General features: G+C 40.9%; 2 protein-coding genes and 2 non-coding genes across 4 annotated transcripts; 2 read left to right on the top strand and 2 right to left on the bottom strand.

The window, feature by feature from the left end:
- Window positions 1–11013: 11013 nt before the first annotated feature.
- On the bottom strand, window positions 11014–16007 carry znf346 (zinc finger protein 346). The gene is made up of 7 exons (XM_070917787.1): window positions 15914–16007; window positions 14483–14586; window positions 13242–13334; window positions 12102–12249; window positions 11688–11936; window positions 11408–11507; window positions 11014–11243 (listed from the first exon to the last, which is right to left on the bottom strand). The coding sequence occupies exons 1-7, from the start codon at window positions 16005–16007 to the stop codon at window positions 11033–11035; spliced, it is 999 nt and encodes a 332-aa protein (XP_070773888.1). The 3' UTR covers window positions 11014–11032.
- Window positions 16008–17380: 1373 nt separating this feature from the next.
- trnav-aac (transfer RNA valine (anticodon AAC)) lies at window positions 17381–17453 on the top strand. Its single transcript has one exon. It is a non-coding gene; the product is annotated as a tRNA-Val (tRNA).
- Window positions 17454–18341: 888 nt separating this feature from the next.
- trnad-guc (transfer RNA aspartic acid (anticodon GUC)) lies at window positions 18342–18413 on the bottom strand. The gene has a single exon. It is a non-coding gene; the product is annotated as a tRNA-Asp (tRNA).
- Window positions 18414–18949: 536 nt separating this feature from the next.
- On the top strand, window positions 18950–21998 carry LOC139295427 (15-hydroxyprostaglandin dehydrogenase [NAD(+)]-like). Its single transcript, XM_070917619.1, has 7 exons — window positions 18950–19054; window positions 19582–19705; window positions 20038–20144; window positions 20326–20422; window positions 20797–20873; window positions 20980–21137; window positions 21881–21998. The coding sequence occupies exons 1-7, from the start codon at window positions 18962–18964 to the stop codon at window positions 21996–21998; spliced, it is 774 nt and encodes a 257-aa protein (XP_070773720.1). The 5' UTR covers window positions 18950–18961.
- The last annotated feature ends 148 nt before the right edge of the window (window positions 21999–22146 follow it).

Genomic DNA, 22146 nt, shown 5'->3' on the forward strand with positions numbered 1-22146 from the left:
GGTGTGTATGTATGTGTCTCCCTGTGTGTGTGTGTGTGTGTGTGTGTGTGTGTGTGTGTGTGTGTGTGCGTTTACTTTCACTGGGGGTTGTAACCCGACCGCCCGGCCACCTGCAGCAGACGGCTGAGAAACACAGAGAAAAAGCGGGTACAGTCTCTCTCTCTCTCTCTCTCTCTCTATGTCTCTCTCTCTCTCTCTCTCTCTCTCTATGTCTCTCTCTATGTCTCTCTCTCTCTATGTCTCTCTCTCTCTCTATGTCTCTCTCTCTCTCTCTATGTCTCTCTCTCTCTCTATGTCTCTCTCTCTCTCTCTCTCTCTCTCTATGTCTCTCTCTCTCTCTATGTCTCTCTCTCTCTCTCTCTCTCTCTCTCTATGTCTCTCTCTCTCTCTATGTCTCTCTCTATGTCTCTCTCTCTCTCTCTCTCTCTCTATGTCTCTCTCTCTCTCTCTCTCTCTCTCTATGTCTCTCTCTCTCTCTCTCTCTCTATGTCTCTCTCTATGTCAAAGCGATGTACAGACTGTGCAGGGGGTAGACGAAATAATGTGAACCCCTCATGGGAAAAGACTTACACTGACGTAACACATTTTTCAGATACATATATATATATATATATATATATATATATATATATGTGTGATATGAAGTTAGACAGCTCAGCGCTCCAATCCTGAGCCACATGTGTGTGCACCCTACAGTCGATATCAGTTCGTTGATTGGTCAGTTGACCTGATTGGACGGTAAAAGCAGGAGCCTGGCTGCCGTGGAAACAGCAACACAGTAATATTAATAGTCTTGCATGATTGCAATACTGTAGATTAGACAAACATGCAGATAAACGTCTTGAAACTTTGTCTTAACTGATGGTATTTGTTGTAATTGTTTAAATGGTTTTATCTTGTTTTATATTTTATGTTCTGGATTTTATTTCTTTTATCATTTGTTATTAAGATATTATTACCCATGGAAACAAAAAAAAAACAGCATCAAAAGCAACGTTGGCTCTAACATTATTCATGCTCATTAATCATAGAATTAAATTGGTCGATGTGTGTTTAATCTGAATTATGAAAGAATCATAAAAGCATTTTGTCTACTTTTTCGTCTGTTGCCAAAACACTTTGTCTTCCCTTCTTTTTTTTCTTCTGTTCCGTTCCAAGTTCATCTTTGCTCATTCAGGAAAAATGTGGTCCAAACATTTGTCCTCTGCAGCTGCTGCACCGTTGTGGTTATTATTAGTCCTGTAATGTCAGCCTGAGCCCGAACACAGGCAGACTGACTGTACCTGCAGCCTTACACAAATTATAGATTATATTTAAAGCATTTATGGCTGTTTTTTTCAACCTTGAGTCTGTTCTGCTCTTGCAGTAATAAATACATTTTAATTTTCTATTCACTCTGATGCTGCAATAGATTTATAGTCAGTATCAGAATATCAGGCATCAGGTGTTTAGTTAATCATTCCTACTCACTATGGGACACTTGCCGAGCGCCATCAGTATTTGCCGTCTCCTCAAAATAAAGGTGGAGTGAGTGAGGACACAATTACTTCATCCTCACATCTCGCATCCCTACTTGGAGGAGCCACGTCAGCACCCTACATCAGCCCGGTGATGGTCCAATCCGACAGATGTGGGAGCACAACATGAGCATCAGGCAAGACAGTTTGTAAATATATATGCATGTAGTCTGTCACCCACCTGATTGGAAATGAATGATGATTAAAAATGAAAAGATCGTTTCGCTCTAATTCACGTTTCATTCAGGGGATATTTCAGAAAGTTTGTTAAAACATAATGGAAACATAACTATGCTGACAGGTAATCAATTCTGTGTCTGTTCATCTCGTGAGGCTAAAATGTCCAAATGATTTGGCCTTTTTTTGCCCAGTGTGAACACGTCTGTGACTCTTTGGAAGCCATAGTTGTTGACATTCCTACAGCTGAAAGTGCGCCTCCTCCTGTTCGAGCACCTTTACACATCATGCAGGTTGTGAAAACACCCCAAGCTTTACTTCAACGTGCACATCATTATTTCAGTCTTAACAAATAACAGTTTGCTCATCAAAACCACACTGGTACTTAAAATACACACGGAGGTGAACACAAAGAAAAAACATCAACACACACCTAGAGACATGACTGATGGGACAAAGTGATGAGATGATCAATGACCAGACAAAACTACACACACACTAACCCTGTTCACCCAACACACACCTACAGCAGTCAGGGTAGCTCAGGAGGCAGAAGTTGGCGTTTCCTACCTGGCCACCTGTCAGTAACAGAGTGGCTTGCTGACTGATGGCTGATGGGAAACGGGCCCGCTGCATGCTGGGGAATGAGCTGATGACAGCCTGATCTGCCCACCTGCTTTGATCGGACATTTCTTCCCTGCAGTCTGGTGTGTTAGGGCCCCTTACGCCGACAACAGAGCTGCGACAGAAAAAAAAGAAAAACACAGCTTTTTAAATGAGTGTTGGCATAGTAGTTAGAAAAGCTTGAAGCAAGCATCTTGCAATAATAATGTGCTAATTTGCTCACCAATATCAAGATGAAGGAGTTTGCATGATTGTTTTGTTGATTAAAGAAATATTAGCTGATTTCTTTTTTTTGGAGGGGTCATTTGGGGGAAGTGGAACAAGCTGTAAACACAACATTGACACAGTGTAGGTGCCTATTTACACATCCAGGAGACATTATTATTCATTTGGAGTCATGTTTCTGTCCACCTGATGAGTGCACGTCCAATATTCACTCTCTTTTATCTCTGTTTTTGGTCTCCACCAACTCCTGAAGGAAATATCTGTCTCTTTAGCTGCTAGATGCTCCATTATGCTCACCAGCTAATAGCTAGCCCCAATCTCTGTGGGTTTTTCATTACAAGGCACCTTTCTGATTACACATAGTCTTTTGCCATGACACATTGGCACATACAAATATTTATGAGAGCAGCTTTAACTTTTTGTTTGTCTCGGAAGATTGTAAACTGCTGTTTATACACATACAGTAAACTGGAAAATTAAATACGACGTGTGGGTTTGACTATTTAATCAACTTCTTGAACAAATAACAAGATTGAAAGTGTAAAATCTTATCATGCAAAGTTCATTAGTGTCGTGTAAAACCAAAAACATACTGAGGGTTTTGTTATTTATATATTCTATGGCCTTAGTGGTGAAGGGGCAACAATGTTTGTCCTGAAGGTGGTGCTAGAGGACAGATTTCATAAGAATTCATCACCCTGGGAGCATGAATGTGCTCGGTTAATGTTTGGGAAAGACTTTTTTGCAGTGTGCAGCTCAGCCACCTGTGCCTCCATGTAAGGAGGGGAGGGAGGTCTGGGCGGTGGCTGGGGGAGGAGGAGGAGGAGGAGGAGGTGGGAGATTGTTTTGTTCCTTGGTGAAACACAGCGATGCCTCGGCCTCCGGATGTCTCCATTTCAAGACAATGATCTGTCACAGACTGAAGGCCTCTATAAAACACCACACTCTCCCTTTCTGGCCTGTTTCACACATGCAGTCTGTCCCTGACATGTTCAGGAACATTTCCTGCATGGGGCCATGTGTGAATGGGAGCAGGGATCGATATCCAGGGAAATCTGTAACGCCAATTTCCCACCTCAAGACCCGGTAACATTTCAGGGACGAGCACGTCAAGGGTTACGTCCGTCTGACGGAAGACGCTTTCACGTGGAGCGAGCGAACCAATCACAAGACTCCACTGATGGCGTATTTGAATCCGCGACTTATTTACGGTTGTCCTGCCAATGTTTTCTCTGGTGATTTGATAACCGAATATTAAATACTGGACAACAACAGCTCCTCGCCTGCCATGTTCCTGAAAATAATAAGAGACGTCTTCCGCCACATACACATACATCCGGCTGTTTTCTTCTTCTTCTTCTTCTTCTTCTTCTGATAAGTTTTATGGCGGTTGGCATCCATTAGTGTTGCCTTACTTCTACTGGACTGTCCCTCGCCCCATCAATTCCGGCATCACCGTGGCATGTATGAGAAGGCGTGAGAGATTCAGGTGTTCCTGAATGCAGCTGCATGTGTGAATAGTGAAAATCACTAGCGGTGGCTGAAAGGTCGTCCCAGTAATTTACCAGGAACTATGTGTGAAAGAGGTTTATGTCCGCCGATTTTGATTTAGTCTTCTCTCTGTGTTTTCCTTTCCTTTTCTGTTTCACATTTTCTCTCTCTTTGTCTTGTGGCTGACCACCAAACACAGGCAACAACACGCTAAACATTCATATGTCCAAGGAATATTTTTGATTTAAATCAACTGGGAAAACAACCCTGCAGATTACACCAGCAAACATGTTTACTGGAAACCTGTACGCCTCAGCATGCAAAGAACAGAGCACATGCAAAATATGCAACACGACACCTCACCACATCATGCAAACGAACATCAGCTGATGGTTCAGTCACAGAAACACAAGCGTGATGCAGTGACAAATAAAAACACTGCACGGGCACAACAAATAAGTAATGCTTTCAAATTCGATCTAAATTTAGACACGGGATGTGAAAGTAACAAGATATACAAGACTAAAACTGTTCAATTAAATTAAAGTGTAATGATCTGTGGGGGGAAAATTAGTTAATGTAATTAAACCAAATGATCGTAAAGAGAACGAGGAAGAGTGAGATCCTAAAATACTCCACAGAGATGCTGGACACAGAGAGCAGCTGCCTGGTGTCTCACATGTAAGTTTTCGCGACTTTATGTTTTAAAAAATGAAATCAATCTCTTCAGTTACATCGGGCATTTGAAGATTTATAACTTTCCTTCCTGAGCGTTTTGTTCTGTGTGATTAAGTAAAGCAGAGTCGGACACTGTGATGTTTTCTTTTAGACTTGAGATGTGAATCAGAGACTTTTTCCTGCAGACTGATGAGGCAAAGATCAGACGCCATAAAACCTTCAGCAACTTCATGGGATTGATTTTCCCTTTGATCCTTTGAGCACATGGGCTGCACAGCACAGGAAATGGAACAAGACACCGGAGTGAAGCAAAGCCACGTACTGTACTGTGTTTCCTCCGCGAAAAATATCATAGAAGCGCTTCATGTGAAGCATATGGACGCCTTTACCAGTTGAACCGTTGATCTTCTCACTGGATGATTCAGAAGAAATGACTGAGCATTGTGCTGTAGTTGTTGTGTATAACTGAAACGACGACGTGACGCTGTGGCCGACTCAACTACTGAACAGGAGACAGTTCGACAAATCCGACGAGCACTTTATGTGAAGCACACTGACGCCTTTACCAGCTGAACCGTTGATCCCTTTTTCCTCTGAGGAAATAAGGAAAGCAGAAAAGAACACCTGGACACAACATCTGCATTTATAACGCACATCATTTCAAATCAGCATTAGGTTTACATACAAACAATGAGACATATAGAGATCCATGACGGTTGAAGTGTCTCACAAACTGTCTCTGGCAACCAAAGCATTCTTCCATGGCAAGTTTGCAAATTTAACTAACAATAAAAGATTATTTATTCAGGCTCATCGGTTTGTGGTTACTGTAAAATGATACAGCTTCTGCATGCATTTTAATACTGACATGCCTCTTTTAATTGCATTACAATAACGGTGAAGCCCATTCAGCCTGTAGGCGACCAAGACAAATTGCCTTGTCTGGCTGCTCTAACAGACTATCCTGATGTTGAGCAGCGTGCTCCAAATACTGTACAGTACAGGACACACAGCTGCAGTGCTAAACTTTATTAACGCTGGTGTTACTAAAAGAAATACAGAGGAAAAAGTTCTGTTCATTTCTGTTCATTTTTTATTTACCCATGCTCGAAACCCACATAAAGAGGGAACAAGCTGACGAATTACTCTCTGCATGTTACACACACAAAATAAGATATTCATTGTACATACAAGTGTGTGTTCAAGTTTACCCCAAAGCATCAATTCTGGGGGTTAAAGTGAAAGATTTAAGGCTGTCAGGGGGTCAACGGCAGTGAAACCTTAGCCAGGAAATTCATAGCGACTGACTCTGAGCTCAGAACAGTCTGCATGTGTTTTATATGCATTCATCTTTGTTTTAGCTGTGGATAAACACTCACACGGCACTGACAACTTAAAACATTGAACACTGTTTAAGGGCCTCGGTGTGTTTCAATCGAAGTGCTTGTCCAATCGTCTGACCTCCACACACAAAACCTCCCTGTTAAAGGTAAAACAGTTAGAGTTATTTCATGTGGGACATTTCTGGTTTGAAGTAGGAGAGGCTCAGTTGGGGGAAAAAAAGGTAATGCCGTGCATTTCTGTGCACCAATCAGGATTCAGTTTTAAGTTTTTGGGGTTGTCTTGCCAAACCAGTGTCAGTCAAATCTGATCAAAAGACACCCACACAGTCCTGATGAAGCAGATTAAATTTGTTTTTTCAGTGTTAAACTCTTAATAAACAATAACTAAGGATTGCTTTTTTTCAAACTTAAGTTAAACTTACAGTAGCAGTTCTTTGGCCAGCAGAGACAAGTTGTGAAAACAACACAGACGTATCATCACCGTTTAGATGACAAACAGTTGCTTATTTACACTTCCAGCAGTTACAGAGAAACATTATCATTCATTTGGAATCGTCTTTTAGCCCCGTTTTTGGTCTCTACCAACTCTAAGTCGGAAATATCTGGCTGCTTTAGTGTACAGTGGGATTTTTCTTAGCTTTTTTGCTGCAAACTGCTGCCTGCTGCGGCCGAAAATGATGCTATGAGATAGGAGAGAGAGGGTGGAGCTGAGGGTGTAAGCTCAACATGAGCCTTAAAATCTCCTTACTGTACTTCCACAAGGTTTTTGATCCCACGGGCGTCTTCGGGATTCAAGTACAAAGGAAGAACCCCCATGGATCCCATCGGACACACCTGTGTAGCCTGTTTACTTTGGGGGACGCTGAACAGACAAAGAAAAGAGCGCCACCTAGAAAAAAAAGGAAAGAAGAGGTCACAGTCCCTCCCATGTAGTTTGATTGACTGGAGCAACGTGCTGTATAACTATTAGTAACATTCTGCAGACCGACATTCAGTAATAATGCAAACTGGAAAAAAAGCAAATTGTTTGGTTTGTGTGTGTTGAGCTCATTGTTGACGAGGTCGTACGAGGGAAACACCACTTGAGCCTGAACCCTGAACAAGCGCATTTGTCATGAGCTTGAACCAGAGTCCCCCATGTGCTGATCCAGCACTGGCAAAGGGTAAGTGCACCACCACGTGGACTGAGAGGGCGAGTTTTCTCTTCAGAGCTCGAGCTTTGTTTGGTTTGACCGTTTTGTCTTTTCAGTGTGTGATTGCACTTTGGTCTGTGGTTGGATAATCATGTCAGTTCCTTCCTCTTGTTTTTTTTCATTATAAGTAGATCATTTTGAGACACATTCCTCCCAAAACCACGATCATTAATCTGCTGCTTTAACAGTTCTTTAACCTCCACAGTTCTGGGAAGGCTTTCCACAATATCTAGACCCTGGCCACAGGGATTCGCTCCCATTCAGCCAAGAGACCAGTGAGGACGACCACTTGGGTTCACAGTGGGTGTTCCAGTTTATCCCAGTTATAGGTGGTCAATGGGGGTGAGGTCGGGACACTGTGCAGGGCAGTCAAGTTCTTCCGCACCAAACTGGGAAAACCATTTCTTTATGGACCTGGCTTTGTGCGGGGGGGCATTCTCACGTTGAAACAGGAGGGGGTCTTCTCTTCTTCTTCGGCCCAAACAAAAACTGTGCTTTCAAAAAGATTCATCAGACTGCCTGATAGTGAAGCCTGATTCACCACGCCAGAGTTTCTACTGCTCCAGATTGTAAAATGTGCTTCACGACACTCCAGCAGACGCCCGTCATCGAGGTCACGGAGCTCCTGGTGAACAGTTTTTGCGCTGATGTTGCTTCCTCAGGCAGTTTGGAGCTCTGTAGCGAGTCCCTCTGGGCTGCTGTTGCTCTCAAGACATTTAAACTTCACAATAAAGGCACTTCAGAGTTGGCAAATCTGGAAAGATGGCGCCACACTGAAAGTTTTATCAACAGCTTATTCTGGGACTCTGGAGCCGTGCTCAAGGGTAAATGCTTCAGGAGTATAGCCTGACCTTGATTGATTTTTTAAGGCTGGTACTGAAAACAAAAAGATTTATCTGCTGATATTCGCTTTTAAAACTCTGACCGAGATATCTACCGACTGGGACATTTTACAGTTGAAAAATAATCTTGTCAGTGGTAGTTGTCTAGTAGACAATGTAAACTGTCACTGTACCTCAGAGATATTATTGTCGGCATTATTCATTTATTTATTGGCATTATTGTGCATCAATTTCTTTTTTTCTCTATGAAGCAGCGAGCCGGCGTCCTCCTAATGCCTCGTCTTAAAGGAAAAACAAATCAGCACAAACCAACTCTCTTAAAACATTTCTTTACTTAATGCACATCTTTGCAGCATTTTTTCCCCTCAGTTGTACACAACTTATATTGAAAGTAAACCTTAAATCACAAAACACCTAACAGGCAAACGATGAGGGTGAAAACAAAAAGGCCATTTGTCTTTTATACACCACGTACTATACAATATGTATGAGCCCTCTTTGTATAAATTACATCCAAAAAAAATCTGTTTTTCTTTAGCCGGCAGGTTGAAGACATTCAATACTAAAATATTCAACCAATCGTCTTGTGTGAGGACAAATGGACTTAAAAAATGTTAGTTATTCTAATATTGACATCACTTTCTAATTTGACATCACTCTTGAAAATCTCTGCGGTAAATATTGTAATCTCTGCTATTGACAGTAATTACAGAGCTCAGCGAGCATCTATCGGTCTCTTCTAGAGCTTATACAGCGCCATGTTGGACAACTCAGAGGGAAAGTATTAAAAACCTTTCACCGTCCAAATAACCAAGCGTATGACCCAACAGTACAAAAAAAAGCTTATACTTTCAATAACTTACAGCTGTAGTAAATCCACTGCATTTGAAATGAGTGGACAATATTCCTGTTTGTCATCATAATCCCTTTCATCTCTCCATTTTGTCATTAACACACTCCTGAAAACAGGAAAAGAAACTGTTTTTATAAAATGACATCAACTTCTACAAAATGCTTATTGTTGACAAATTCTGGTACTTTCTGAAGTAGTAGAGGATTTAATTTATGCTCTCTGAAATCACAAGAACCCTTTCACCGTCATCTGGAACTTTCATCACGTAACAATGAGCCTCTGATAAACATTTCCACTCTCACAATATCAGTTTTAGCGTCCTGTCGTGACTTCTCTGTTATGCAAACCTACAGACATTATGGAAACAAAATGCCTCACAGTCAACAGAAATACAAACGCTATGACGGAAACATTAGGTTGTTTTTTTTCTTCAGTGAAACCTGTACCTAACAAGAATAAGTAAATAAAAAAATATCACCTTTATCCAGAACATTAAAAAGTAAAAGAAGTGATTTCACAGAACAAGCAAACATTTCAATGAAAAAACAAACAAACAAAAAAAAATACCTCAGGAGACATTTTGGCTTTAAATATAAAACAAACAAAAGTAAAACTGTAAACCAAGTTATCATAAAATCCAACTAATAGTGTCAGGTTTTTCTTTAGATCCAGCATCTAGAACGAGAGCCTCAGTTTTTCTTCCCTCTGGCTACAGTGACCAGTGCAGCTGTGCAATAACTGATTGATTTGACGTCTTTTCATACGTCTGCGTCTTCAGATGTAGAAATCTTCAAACTTGCAGAAAGCAGAGAAAGGAGATGAGGACATGTTTCAATAAATACATTCACTGGAGATGCAAATCAACTATATTCAGGTGAACTGAACAACTAGAAACTTGAACCGGGAAGCAGGTTTGCTTTGAGTTTTCGTAAGTTACATGTGGCTCTGGTAGTAGATGTTAGTATTGGTTACATGTTAGCAGCAGCTCAGCGATTAAAATACCCTACTGTACCCAACTGATTAAAGCAAACTTTACACAAAGTTTCTAGACTTAGACTTTCTCCTGTTATTACTTCGACTGACATACTAAAAGATGTCCCGAGCTAAAAGAAAGCCAATCAAAATGCAATCACTTCTGTCCATCTCAGCCTGCACACATCTCCAACAGAGTGACACGTCTTCACGTTAATCCAGCTGATCACGTCACATCAAGTTCAGGAGTCGCATTCTCCAGTTCATAGTCATAGTCATTATCAACAATTTCAACAAATAAATGAACCTGCGGCTTCAGTATTTGGATCAAGTAGCTCGAGGATATTATGGTATGTCAGATTTAGTTGTCTACAGCTGTTATTTCAATGTGTCAGATCAACATTTAGGTAAATATAAGTAACCCTAACCCACGATTAAAGGACTCGAACAGGATCAAAGGCCAAAAACACGTGATTGGGGCATCCCTACTGTGTACACTATGGCTGGGTTTCACACTTCAATACTTTTTCATATTAATTTTGCACATTTTAGACTGCATTTTGCTTTGGAAAAGTTCTTGAATGGCTCCTTTTGTATACATGTCGGCTCCTCTTGTGACATGAATAAAGGGTTTGGTAGAAAGACATGTTTATATGCCCTAACGTACACTAATACGGAGAATGGTTTTCAGTCAGTTTGTGACAGAAGCAGACGCCAGTTGAATCCTTGAAGACATGCTTTATGGAGACTGTGGGAACAAATATCAGCTGCTGAACCCACACTGAAGGGTGTAACTGCTAACCATCGTTTCACCTGTCCACACATCAGAAGCTTCTTTCATCAGAGGAGAAAACTTAATAAATAAATAAATATAAAAAAAACAAACACATTTGACAGTTTCAGTTGGGAACCCAAAATGATAAAATCCCTCGTTGGGGAGTTCCAGGGTCCAAGCCTGTGGTTTAGATGACTCTGTTCCAGGGGAAAACCTACTGAGAGGAGACTCAGCGGGAGCTGAAGGTCCATGGAGGTTGATGTTAATGTGTTAAAGGGGGCTGGTTGTTGTTTGTCATTCCAAGTCCTGAATGAAGCCTCTGCAGTCCCTACAAGCCCAGCCTCAAGTAAACTGGTACTCCTCCGAGTACTCTGTGTCCTCAGGAGCGTACTGGTTATCCCCGGCTGTGTACTGGTCATCCGCATCTGCTGTGCCGTACTGGTCGTCTGCTGTAGTGTACTGGTTGTCTCCGCTGGCGTACTGGTTGTCGCCCACATACAATTGTTCTGCTGCGTCTTGGTTCTCTGCAGTGTTCAGGCCTGATTTCTTCACTCTTAAAAAAACCCAAACACATTTTAAGATTATTTTGAGGCATTAATGTTTGTTTTTCCACTCTCCTGATTGGTTAGGTCAAAACAAAACAAAATAACCACCTCTCACACAGAGATATTTAGTTCTTTCACCTCCCTAAAGAAAAAGTGATGTGTTTGTGCTTACTGGTTCTTATGTTTGGCACCACTGATATGAGACTGGTACTGCTCCACAGAGTTTAGTTCAATGTTGCAGACAGTGCATGGGTAGCCCTTTAGTGTGGAAGCTGTAGACACACAGAAAAGGAGAGAAGATAAGTGAATCTGTCCACACAGGAAGAGAAAGAATTGAATTACTGCATAATTAATTACTCATTTTTAAGGGAGTGATGAGCTCTTTTCGTAGAGCCATTAAAATGGCGGCTCTGTAATCACGGCTACATGAACTCCTGGCTCTGTGGTCTGACCTGGTGCTGTGGAGGGGCCATACGTCTCCATCAGTTTCTGCTTGGTCATCTGTTTCCTGTGCTTCTTGCCCACGTAGTGCTGCTGGGCCATGAGCGGGTTGTTGAAGGATGCCTGGCAGATGGAGCAGAAACGGTCCGGGTTGTTGTTGTTGTTGTTGTTGTTGCTGCTGCCCGTCGTCGGCACACTGCTCGACTCATCTGCAGGCTTCTTCTTCGGCGGAGCTGTTGGTGGTGTTTGGGAGGATACTGCTGAAGAGGAGATACAATAAAAACAATTACAAACTATTTGTTTAGCACCTTTGAAAACAACTTACAAAAAAGGAAAACAGGTTTTCACATCGTAAGAAGACAAAAGCAATACACAAAACTAGAAAAAGACAATGTTAATTAAAAAAACAAAACAAATGTACGTACCTGGGGTCTGAGGGCCGACAGTTTTCAGCCTCAGGTTCTTGGCGTGAACTTTGCCCTGGTAGTGAGACTCGGCCACCACGGGAGAGGAGAAGGTCATGTTACATACATGACACACCTTCGACCGGTCTGTGTCTCCGTTGTTACAGTCCTGCTGACAAAAGACACACACAGCAACATAAATCATTTAAGGCTTCAAGAGGCATCATTTGTCCTATTTAAAAAGAAAGGATCAGTTGTATGTTATCACTGTCCGTCTGTTCTCTGCATTTCTACTCTAAAACTAAACTTTTCCATTCACTGTTTGCTGAAACATCAGGCCTTTCTAAATACAAAGTATGCAAAGTTCGAACGTTCTTGGGAGCTGAAGTCGGGAATCCAAACTCCAGAGAACGAGAGGACGCAGTGTGCTCAATTTGCATTTGGGACAACATAATCTCTAGAGGTCCACTAGCAGACTTTATCTGGGGAAACTGTGAGACGCAGTTAACAGATGCACCTGTTTATCTCCACAGTAATGTATATTTAAGATAAAATGCAATTGAATATACACGCCTCGGTTAGCTTTCTATCTATCTATTCATTTTCAATGAAGATCTGTACACATAAGGATTTTTTTAAATCAAAAATCAATTACTGTCCTAGCATCCATCCTTCTCTGCTGCTGATATAATGCAAGATTTCACGTCCCAGAGTTCAATCTGATCGGACTGTGCGTGAAGCAAACAAGGCAGCCAATCCGTCTCGGCCCGTTCCACAAAGAAATGAAGTGAAATCAGGTGTGACCACAGCCGCAACATATTTAAGGATAGGTTATGTGGGTTGCGTTCAAACTAAATAGCGTTCAAACTTGATTTCTTGACTTGACGGCCTGAAGTGGCGGTCGACTGCAGGCTGGTGAGAGGGCTTCAGAGGTCCTGTGGGTTGCAGGCGAATACGGTGCAAATAGCAGCACGGGCATTCAGAGTCTTAATATAAACAGACCTCAAGCAGAAAGACATCCTGGGAGATGCGACTGCTCAGTTTGCTCGAGATGAAAAAAATTTTTTAATGTTATTTTCAATTCATGGTTGGTTGTAAAGTGACTCAGGGCATGAGTTCAGTTGGGGTTCAGCTTACATTAACTGAGCACTTTTTACTCACACTGTCAGACGATGACTTCAGCTTTTTGAGCGCTGGCTCCTTCTCATTTTGGATGGAAAGATAACGCCGCACTTTGTTGGCATGTTTCTTGCTCTGAAAAGACAAGCACAAGTGTGATCACAACGTGAACAAACATCAACACCCCAATCCACTGCATCAAACTTATTTCCATAAGTACAGAAGAAAAGTTGATTTGTATGTTGACTGGTGACACGAGAAAGAAGCAGCTTCTGCTTTTCAGCGACTTTGGCAAATGGACGGTAAATGTTGTATTCTGTCCTGAACAACAGAACACACCTTCATTATGGCTGCACAGTCTCATCACAGTTTCTACTACTGACATACTATGATATCTACTATAAATGTCAAACACGTCATGGATACAACTTCTCAAATACAAAGATTTCTTTTCTTTGTTTCATATCATTATAAATCCAATATCTTCTTTTGTTTTCTGACTATTGTTCAGATAAAATAAACAATTTCAGGGCATCGCGTTGAGCTCTTCTAAGATGGGAATCTTATCCTTGTTGCTAACATTTTATAGACGAAAGAGGTAAAGTATCAAAACAAAGCATAATGTTGGTACCGGCACCAAAACTAATCAGGTATCATACAAGCACTAATATGAATAATGACCCTCAGCCTTAGTACTCAAACTAAGCACTCAGCTATGTTTTAAAACGCAGTTTACATGTGAAAGTGTTTTGTCTATACTAGAGTTTCCAGGTCGTATTCGTAAAGATGTCTGTCCACACTGAAATGCCTCAACAACAGGAAAACAGTTTAATCTTAACCTTCTTCGTCCTCTTTTCAGTCTGCAAAAAAACTAAAATGTGCTTCACAGACACAATCTGGTCAGCAGTGCGACCAAAAGTCTGGTTAGTCTGCCGAGTCTCAGCTGGTAATACCTCTGCTCGGTCTCACTGTGATTTAATAACCCCAAAATCACGATTAACTCATTTTCATACATATATTTTTCTGTTTCTGTTGTCAGACAACTTGAGAATAAAGCAGTGATTTCATCGTACCTCATAAGTACTACCTATCAAACCAGCTTAATGCGGAAATGCTCTTACAGTAATAATAAAACTGTTAATGAGATGTAAAGTGCTTTAATAAATCATACCTTCCAGCTAATAATTATGCAGTTTCCCCCCCATATCACTAAGCATAGTAGCGCCGTCAAAAATAAGTCCCCTGACACTGAAACAGCAGCAGCAGACTGTGGGCTCACTGACCTGATAATGAGTTAACTTCTGAGACTCAGAAATTAGGACAGCACTGCAGACTTTACACTGGGAGTCAGAAAACAGGTCGCCGTGCTCCTTTATCATCTTATTTACTGCAGGGGGGAAAGGGAGAAACAGGAGATTTCAAATCAGGTTACATCTTCTGGGAAAATGTAATTATAACAAAATATCTGTGGCAAAAGTCCAAACAACATCTCTGTTCATTTATAAGGCAGTAGTGTCAAACTTCAATGGCTCTGAAATCCTCTATTAGATTTATTTTAGAGGTTTTGAAAACAAGCCCCTTTTAAAAACAGCTTTCTTTCTCATTGTGAGTAATTCCTACCTGGTAAATGTTTTACGCCCCCCCCCCCCCCCCCCCACACACACTTGTGCACATGTTAACAATACATGCAAGTACGCTGGTTAACACTTGGCAAAAAGAATAATTTCCATCATGCATCAACTCAAAGACATGTGACAAACATAACTTGTGATGTATCTCATATTTTAAATTTCTATGTAAGGCACCTGTTGTTTAAATGTGGTCTATAAACAATAAGACAGTTTTTGAGGGATTCTCATAGGATGTGCGTTTATGATAACAAAGCAGGATTTGGCATCCACTATTCAATCAGCTCAACTACATATCAACAAGTCTGACAAACTCTGAAAACAAATCTGTCACTTAGCTGTAATGTAGGTTTAAGATGAGGGAAGGAAACACCATGATATTCTGATTAACCAGATGCTATACAAGCCTGCGTTTCTTGCTCTGCCATTTGTTTCGGCATCACATCAGTAGTGCGGAATGGAGGTTACAAAAAAGGACTGAAATGAAAAGTATGCAAACGGGGGATTTGCTCCACGACCACTTAGCAACGGTGGTCCACTCAAACAAAGCCGACAGCACTACTGAGAGGTACAAGAAATATAAAAACACAGATATTTGACATGTTTACTTTAAAAAATTACCTTCAGACAATTCACACAAACTTCAGCTACAATGCCGTCCATTCAAAAGTTCAAAAGTAACGCGTCTTGCATGTGTTACTAACGCCAAGTACACAAGTAAGAATCGGCTTATAGTTAGCTAAGTGTGACCCGCATATGGCCTAAAACACGCCTGTCTGCTGAACTAAACCTAAAGATGCCTCCCTCAGCCTCCACGGGCCCTCAGGCACATGAATTGATTCACAATCAGTCCGAAGTAACATCGGATGCAGACATGCTCTCGTCGACCTTGGAGCCGAAACGGCTACAGCTAGCTTAGCTTAGCATACCCGCTCCGCTCACACTGCAATGCCGGCTAACGCTAGCTTCCAGGAAGCTAACGGCAACAGTGGGATTTTATGCTTAATTGGCCCCGGCAGTGACTGGGTGCACTGATGCATTGTTATTTTAAGTTAAACGTCCAATTAGTAGATAAACGAGCCATACCCTCCGCTGGCCCCGAAGGTAAGTACGGAAAATCCTCCGTCTGCATCGCGACGGCCATAATTTCTATTTCAACTAGCGGCGCCGTGATACGCATGCGCAGCTGACAGGCAGACAGTGGGGAAAAGGGTAAAAATAAAACCTCTTACTCTCTTAGATGCTCTTTATGGACGATCTTTGAACCAGTTTGTAAACTGAGTTGTTTGTCTCGAAGGTCTTTATAACTACAATTTGGCCAACATAAATTTGATTATACATCCGCATTTTGTGTACTTTTAGTTCACTTCACAAATAAACCTTTGGTGGTGCAGGTCATTTCATACTGTAAATAATAAAGATTTTTCTAAACTATAATCCAAACGATGTAATTCTTGAGGCAGTGATTGATCATGTAGGCTATGAATACAACATATTTTTGGGTTACAACAAGAAAATGCGTAATTGCTCACTGGCTTATTGAAAACATACATACCCGCTTTGGGAAAATAAGATTGAACATTACATTACATAACATTGAAGTAGGTGCTGAAGTAAAGACATTTCAGACAAAAACATTTGAAAAGAGATGGCACAGTTTATGCAAACATCTCAGGCCTGTAAAATTAAAAACAAAAGATTCACGTCATAATGCAACTTTCAATGATGGACCAAAAAGTAGACAAAGGTCACTAAAAATTAGACAGACTTTCATCCCCAACCTAAATTTCATATGCATGCTGTTGGCTGCTGGAATACTGTGCTGCAGACAAATGGGCCTTCAATAAGATCATTGTAAACTCACTAAACAAACTATTAATCCGCAATTATAAGAGTATTTTATATCGTAAAAAAATACAAAAAAGAAGATCATAACATCCATACTAAAAGCCAGTGAAAATGGGTGTATTATGTTGTCTTTTCTTAGTTTTAGTTAGGGGTCTAGCTGCCAGAATCTCTTAAAACTCAAATACCTGTGTAGAAAACGGTGCACAGATTACTAGATTCCGCACAGTTGGTGTTAAATTTGAAAGGTGAAAAACACTTTTGAGGACAGGTAACTTCAAGATTGTGAGCAGCATGTGTGTATGTGAGTCAGCCACTAGGTGGAGACAAATAGCCGCGAACGGTACAGACAACACAACAGAGAACAGCGTTGCTGTAGACTGCAGCTCCGCTATAGTGATGGACCAGGAGCTCTCACCTACTTCAACAAAACAGTCGTTGTTTTTGAAAGCAGTCATCATTTCTAACAACACAGCTTCTCGGGCCAAAAGTCAAAATGTGAAATCTTTTCCGCAACATCTACTCTTTTATCTTTAACAATTACCTCTTTTTTTTTCATTTAATCTTTATTTAGGCCATTTGTTTTCTCTTCCCAAGGTTTAGCCACTGTGGACACATAACTTGATATCCTGTTGAATCCCATGTACGTTTTCTTTAAGGCTGTATGTGTATTTTATATGAACTGACCCTTTGTATTCTATAGTGTGAGTTTCCGTAGTGTAGTGGTTATCACGTTCGCCTAACACGCGAAAGGTCCCCGGTTCGAGACCGGGCGGAAACATTCTTTAGTTTTTTTTAATTAACTGTTATTTAAGATGTAATTGATTTGACAGCAGCACAACATCTCTGTTCTGATATTCATGTGCAACCGAACATAGGCAGATAGCTAATACATGACACTTGTAATCTGAAAGCAATATAATTATAATTTGAAGTACATAGATAACATGTTGATATGCAATATATCTGTTTTGTAGCCCCTCACTTCCAACAGGGTCGAGCTCCAGCTGTGGACTTAGCCACAGGCTGTGTGACCACAAAGCGAGTGAGTGCCTGATTGTGGGTCTGGTAGCAGGTTGGGCGCTAATACAAAACTGGATTAATAGAAGTTGGTATGCTAAGGTGAAAGTTTTGCAACACTATTTAATGTTTACTCTATGTAAAGGTCTGCCATTAGCTAGCTAATTAGATTGAGGCTGTGGTAGTATGCATTGTATTAACTACTTAATGTTGACTTTAGAATCAGAATCAGAAATACTTTATTGATCCCGGGGGAAATTATACAGTACGGTACTCCCATTCAAGAGTAGAAAGTAGCATGAATTTAGAAATAAGAGTATGTACAAAAATAAGAAAAAAAAAAGAAAAAAAAAATATATATACAATAACAATGTGTGTATATTGCACTGTTTAAAGAATAAATTGCTAGTCTGTTTACCACAGCAGGTTGAATGACAATCTTAAATTGGTATTAACATCAGTCATGTTGAAACAGGTTCAAATGCTGATGTAAATATGTTATGGGCAGCCAGTCACAATCACAGATAATGGGAACATTACAGCCGGCCATAGCAACATCAAGCCACGGAATTGGCGATGCGGTCAGAGCCACAGTTGGAGCAAAGCATTCCTCCTGGGTAATCCACCATTTGTAGAGAAAAAGAAGCGTCTCCCCGTCGGGGAATCGAACCCCGGTCTCCCGCGTGACAGGCGGGGATACTTACCACTATACTAACGAGGAATAACCGTAGCAGGTCATCGCAGTCCCCATTTTGTCCACTATCATTGAGGCAATAGAATCGTGGCGCTGTTGTGAGTTTGTGAAATATGGAAATGCTGGCTTAGTGGAATCAGTTTTTTCTGATATAATTTACCTGCCACATATACTGTTGAGTAGTTTAATCTATATTGATGTATCATATTTCGTAATCAGATCATATGTTTTGTATGTAAAATATTTAATCTGAAAAGTACAGCTATAGTACAGCTATAATTGTAACAAATGTATTGAAGTGAACATTTCCCTCTTAATTGTAGTGAAGTTGAAAGAAGCATAAAATGAGAGTACTCACAGGTAAATGGAGAACTGAAAATATTTTACCTGGTTTATTTTTAACTTGATACAGTTTAATCTTTGAACTAGTGTTGTGCCCTCCTTGCCAGTAGTTTATGGATTGCTTGGTGTGTTCTCCTGTGTCCATATAAAAGCACACTAACTTCCCTCGATTCAACATTTCCTGCAGGGATCCTCCAGACGACGTCCTCCTCTCTTCTTACTGAACAACTGAAATGGCATTAAACGGTAAAATCGCAGTGGTGACCGGAGCAGCCCTGGGGATAGGGAACGCAATAACGGAGATACTCCTGAAAAATGGTGCCAAGGTAAAGTGTGTCTGTTATGCAATATAGCCCAGCATACTGTGAGTGTGCACTGTGCAGTCTCGTGGGTACCTGTGTATGTTTATTGTTCCTCCTTGCAGCATTAAAGTTAAATTACAAGCAAAGAGCCAACAGTTTTGTAACAAATGTGTATATTTAAAGGACAGCGTCTGCACAATAACATTTAGCAAGAGTTCATACTTTTCTGCTTTGCATCATATCCTTTGAAAACATTACACACACTGTATTTGTGTGTTTGGCAGTTAATCATGGCTTAGGTATGGGTTGGAGTACGTATCTGTAGTATTTCTTTTTTGGACATATAAAAGTGATAAACCAACTACTTTTTGAATATATCTGTGCCAATAGGAAATCCAGTTGCACTAAAGCAAAGTCCAGCCATAAAAGTAAATAAATCCAGACTGGACAGCACTGCATTATAGCTCGTCTCTAGAAACACTCCAAAAAAGCAGCCATGAAAACAATGGAGACGTCCCATCCAGCTCTCTGACAGACCTTCACCTGTACAGGTAGCCCTCCTGGATACGAATGAAGCTGCAGGGAGGAGTTGGAAGGAAGCCCTGGACAAACAGTACGGACAAGAGAGATCTCTCTTCCTGACCTGTGATGTTGTGTCAGAGGAGCAGATTAAAGGTAACAGTTTTGGTTTTTTTTTAAAAAAAACAATCTTATCTCCAGACAAGGACACATCATTCCATTTACTCCTGGAACAAAGTTTAATATTTACTTGTGTGGTATCAGCAGTGGTTGCAAATGTGTGAATATCTAAGCTGAGGCAGTTTCAGTCGAATACATTTATAAACATAAAAGATAATGTATTGTTCTCTTCTTGTCACTAGTGAGGACCAGTGTGATATTTGTCTCCTGTAATGAAACTTTAACAAGTTGTTTGAAGGTCTAGAGCAGAATGACAGAAAATATGTGCAACAAGTCAACAACTAACTGTTTTATTTTCTGCTTTCAAGCTGCCTTCCAGAAAACTGTAGAAACCTTCGGCAGAATAGACATCCTGTGCAACAATGCCGGCATCTTGAATGAGATAGAGTGGGAGAAATCTGTCTCCATAAACATTGTAAGAATTTATAAAACCTGTACTAAAACACCTATAAACACCTCCTTACCTGGCAGAACTCCTCGGCCCTCACATTTCCCCATGTGCTCTCAGGCTAACTCATTGTTATTACTTATTTAGGACAGAAAGAGACGTGTTGTGCTGTAAAAACCAACGGCAAAATATCAATTCTGTGATGTAGGTGGGTGTTGTCAAGGTGACCTACCTGGCTCTGGAGCACATGAACAAGTTGACAGGAGGTCAGGGAGGGGTCATCGTCAACACAGCGTCCGTGGCAGGTTCGGCCCACGATGCACTGTAGTGTCTTCATTTAAAAAAACTTTTACTACTACTTTCTTTGTATCGCCTCAAACAGCAATTTTTTTTTGTATTATAATTTTCACTCCATCTGTGATTTCACATATTTTCTACGCTCTCTTGTTTATATTTATTTTAAAGATTTGGAAATATGCAACTGTAATCAATCAATCAAAGGCACAGACTTTTTGATTTCAAGCTGGGAACACCGTTACTGGTGTTTGAACGCAGGTCTCGCTTTCCTCTCTGATATAATGTGCACAGGCTTATACTATATGTCGTTACAATTCTTTTTTTGTTGTTTTGTTAATTCGTATTAGTCAGGGTTTTGACTGATATAACCCACGTCCTACAGGTCTTGTCCCATTTCTCAGCTGTCCCGTCTATACAGCCACCAAGTACGGAGTGGTCGGCTTCACTCGAGCCATGGCGGTAAGGAAGGTTTTCTTACGATAAAGTTCACTGATAAAGAATAGAAAATAGCTGCTGACTTTCTTTTCCTTTTAATACTTGTATTTAACATTGCTTCTTTTACCAGGCTGCCTCCACCGCCTCAGGCTACGGGATACGGTTCAACGCCCTTTGCCCAAGTTTTGTCCAAACTGACCTCTTCTCCAACATTACAAACAGATTGGGACGATTTTCCCACCTGGCTGATGCAACCCAAAAATTAGTAGAAAGACACGGGGTTTTAAAGTGAGTGTCTTTTTTTCTAAAGTTATAATCCCTTCGATTTTCGTGACATTTTGAGTATTTATGGTCTACATTTTTTACATTCAGTAATTATCGCTCTATATAGTAGTTTTTATTGCTGGTGGCAGAGTCCGCCATTCCCTCGCCCGATTCAGATTGCCTACCTAAACACAAGGGATTCATACATGTAATCCAGCGCTTTCAATAACAGCCTCAGTGCTTACTGTTCGCTCTCTTTACACTTGTTAGAGCTGTATGAAGTTACTGCTAATGCTAAGGGAACATCCCACTGCTGCTGCTGAGGAGTCCAAGTTGGAATATAGATGGAATGAAACCTTATTTCAATGTTCATATGAGAATGAGACTATTGTTTTAAGACATACTTGAAAAATTGTGAACCTATCCTTTAAATGGCAGGGCCCCATTATTTTGGGCTTTACAGACCCCCAAAATCTAATCCCCAGTTCCCTTAGTGTTTATTTTAACATACATGTTTGCTGTACCTCGTGTTCCGGTCCTGGTCACCTAAAGGGACACACCGGCCCTGCGTCCACCTCCTGTTCACATAGTGTCTGCTGTTTCTTCTCACATGCTCAACATCAACTCTGCTGACGCTGAGTAAATAAAAAAGAAAACATAATAGACCCCGCAGTCACATTATGTTACACACAAGTACGTTATCATGTCTATGTGTGACATTGTTTACATGCTCACTCTGTTAAACCACTGTACTTTTTTTGTTTCAGTACGTCTCAGGTAGCCGAGTGCATCCTCCAGCTGGTGACAGATGAGACGAAGAACGGAGAGGCCTTCATCGTGACACCCACCAGAAAGGAGTACATAACATTTCCTGCATTGCCCTGACCATGACAAACCACAACACCACCACAGATCCAAGCCCTCTGACTGAACCCTGTAATCAAAACTGACTGCAGTGTAGAAAGAAAAGGAAATCAACAAGTTATAATAGCTGTTTATTGCAACATACTGCAATGGACTGCCTCACCCTGAC

This window comes from Enoplosus armatus, chromosome 13 (assembly GCF_043641665.1).
Source record: "Enoplosus armatus isolate fEnoArm2 chromosome 13, fEnoArm2.hap1, whole genome shotgun sequence".
In the NCBI taxonomy this organism is placed as follows: domain Eukaryota; kingdom Metazoa; phylum Chordata; class Actinopteri; order Centrarchiformes; family Enoplosidae; genus Enoplosus; species Enoplosus armatus.